General features: G+C 55.1%; 1 protein-coding gene across 1 annotated transcript; it reads left to right on the top strand.

Moving 5' to 3' along the window:
- Positions 1 to 1,236: 1,236 nt before the first annotated feature.
- Positions 1,237 to 2,791, top strand: ACA1_010500 (uncharacterized protein; the record flags this gene model as incomplete). Its single annotated transcript, XM_004338186.1, has 4 exons — positions 1,237 to 1,457; positions 1,509 to 2,127; positions 2,456 to 2,558; positions 2,718 to 2,791. The coding sequence occupies 4 exons, from the start codon at positions 1,237 to 1,239 to the stop codon at positions 2,789 to 2,791; spliced, it is 1,017 nt and encodes a 338-aa protein (XP_004338234.1).
- Between the last annotated feature and the right edge of the window lie 115 nt (positions 2,792 to 2,906).

Raw genomic sequence — 2,906 nt, 5'->3', positions numbered from 1 at the left:
AGTCCGTTCTGCTGCACGGAGCAGTTGTTGCGCCCAGGCACTGGCCGGCCACAACGCTCAGGGCGGTCTTTGCGTCACACGTGGAGCTTGAGAAGTAGTGCGGCATAAACCGCCAGGCAAGCCGTACGCAGCGAATGGAATCTGCACGATCACCTGTTGATGCACCAACCACGCACCGCCATGTGTAGGATTAAAAGGGATGAGAGATGGTGATAGCTCTTCGATATTTTTTTATGGCGGACAACCACGGACCGTATTGGGTGGACAGGCGATGTGGGCCGTCGCAAACTCGCTGTCGGTTTGCCCGCACACGAGGGTTTTCTCCTCCGGTCTGGTCGACGTCGCAGCGTGAGCCAGCACGAGCAGCACGGCCACGACGGACCAAGCAGCGGTGGCGGTGCTCCTTGTCATACTTGGTAGTGTTGTGCGCGGGTGGTTGGGCTGTGAATGCAACGGCTCGCAGCGTTTATTTCTTAACTTTTCGGAGCTACAAAAACCACCAAACACTTCCTGTAAGTCTCTCCCTGGGACTCCCCGGAACAACGGCCCCCGAAAGACGAAGTCGGGGAGCTTCACGAAGCCCGACTTCAAGGGCCAGCCGGTACAGGTCGTGCCTCAAAACGGGCGGCAAGTACGAAAAACCGCCCCAAGCGCAGGTGTCCGGCCTGCGCGACAACGAGGAAGTCAAGGCTCTCGTCAATGCCATCAATTTCATTTCTTCGAGAGCGTGGGCGTACCGCTCGTGCTCACGATTGAACTCCGCCACTACTCAAAGTGTATGTTGGGTGATTAATGAAAAGCAACATTAACAGGAAGGAATCAAGATCAAAATAGGTGGGAATGGATTCGAGCAACCTGGCCACCTTCACTGGAGCCAGGAAGTGTTAGCTTCAGGGCTGACAAGCCTGATTCTGGGCAGACACTGCAGTTAAGTGGGCATGCACACACTCACCACCAAAGGGCACTTCATGTCAATGGTTTAGATTGAGGGTGTGCTACATGGACTGGCCACTGGTGGTGGTGGCCATCATGGTGGGGTGGTGCTGCTCACTAGAAGAGGTGTAGGACCAAGGAACTGCAGAGGAGGCTGCGTGCTGCACACAACCACGAAGACCTCTTTTGGAAAGAGGGTGCGACAGCATTGAAGAACCAGCACCAACACAACAAAAAAAAACCAAAAAACCAAAAAGCCTTTTGAATTTATTCGTGTTCTTCTTCTAAAACGCCCAACAAGCCATGAAGCGAGTACAAGAAGATGATGAAAAGAAAACAGAGAGTGGCGGCTCTCCGTGCGCGCTGCGTCACCACAACGAGGCTCCCACAAAGAAAAAGGCCCGGCTCTCTCCCGACGAGAACGACGCCACAGCACCACCAGCAGCCGTGCTTAACGCTCACGGGGCGGCTTGTACGCTTGTGCTGAGCGATCTGCCAGACCTCGTGCTCTACCATCTTGTTCGGTTCGTCCACCCCCCTTGTTTTGTGTTCTTTTCCAGTAACTAATTTTCAAGTCCGAACCTGATCCACTGGTGGGGAAGGGAGCTGGCGGTGGGCGATGCGATTCGGCTGCGGGCCACCAGCTCCTTCTGGGCCGACCAGGTCGTGCGCAACCACCCGCTCGCCCGGTTCGTACTGGTCGATCTCCTCCCGCGCTTCGCCAGCCTCCCGCCACACCGCCACGACGAAGAAGACCGAAAGAACGAAAGCGAAAGCGAAAGCGAAACCGAAGACCGCTGCCCAATGACCAATGAAGAGGAGGACGAGGAGGATCTCGAGGCAGAGCTGGCCTGGATCTTAGCAGACGCCGCCGAAGCCGCCCGGCTCGCTGATGCAGAAAAGAAGCACCAACCGTGGGGTCGCCTGGGCAATCCCATGTTTTACCCCGGTATTGGCGGTCACGATGGCTACCAGGGTTTGGGTGTCAGCGGGCGTCGGCTCCAGCTGTCTTCAGAGGAGACGACCGTGTCGAGGAGAGTGGACGAGAGGTGGGAGCTGCTGCAGGCGGTGCGCATTGCGGCCGACGCGCGCCTCCACGAGCTGCGCCTGCGCTCACGCGACTTCTGGCGCGACGTCGCCTCCTCTGATGTGAGGCTGCAGCTCAGCGAGACCGAAGCCTTCTCTCTTGCCCAGGTTCGTAGCCACGAACTAATAATTGCAATAATACTGCAGAAAATTGGAAATATTGTAAAACTAATAATACTAATAATACTAATACAAAATTGTAACAATAATATGGCAGCGTGTGCATGTGCGAGCAACGATCGATCACAAAAGTAGCTCTTCCGACGCTATGATGATCACCTTCCTCAGGATTGATCTCCCGCGGCGGGGATCGTCTTCTACAGAAGAAACAGAGGTGATGATCGACTTCACCATTGTATGTCTCGCCTTCGCTTGTGCCCATTGTGTCGCGTGTGGTTGGCTCTGACACACACACCCTAACACATGTTACACTCAGGAATGCAACCATCATGAGCTTTGCTACATGGCGGTGTCGTGCACTTATGACAGTGGTGGTTTGGACGAATCTGTGAACCTCATGTCGGGTTCCCTTGAATTTGGTACGTACCTTGACTCTTCCAGGTGCTCTTGAGATATCGACATCGACCTACGCGACTAAGTGCTGCCCTGCTCGTGCGTGTCATGCGTTTTTCTGTGTCGTTGGTCACGTCATGTCGTGCGCGATTTCTGGCAACAGAAGCTGGGCCTCGGTTCAACAGTCAGGTGTGGCTCTATCTGGTGGCAAAGCTGGACGTCAACTGGACACCTTGGCAGTTCCGACCCACCCCCCTAACACTCTACATACCTCCAACTAAGCCCACATCATTGATGGCTACTGTGATGCAACAACAGGTTGGCGTCGTTTGTGATGCGCTGCGCCGATGGAGTTCCGCCCGCCTTGATCGACC

The sequence above is a fragment of the Acanthamoeba castellanii genome (assembly GCF_000313135.1).
Source record: "Acanthamoeba castellanii str. Neff unplaced genomic scaffold scf7180000083497, whole genome shotgun sequence".
NCBI lineage: Eukaryota > Discosea > Longamoebia > Acanthamoebidae > Acanthamoeba > Acanthamoeba castellanii.
The sequence above is the reverse complement of the archived record's forward strand: the minus strand, read 5'-3'. Positions and strand labels throughout refer to the sequence as shown.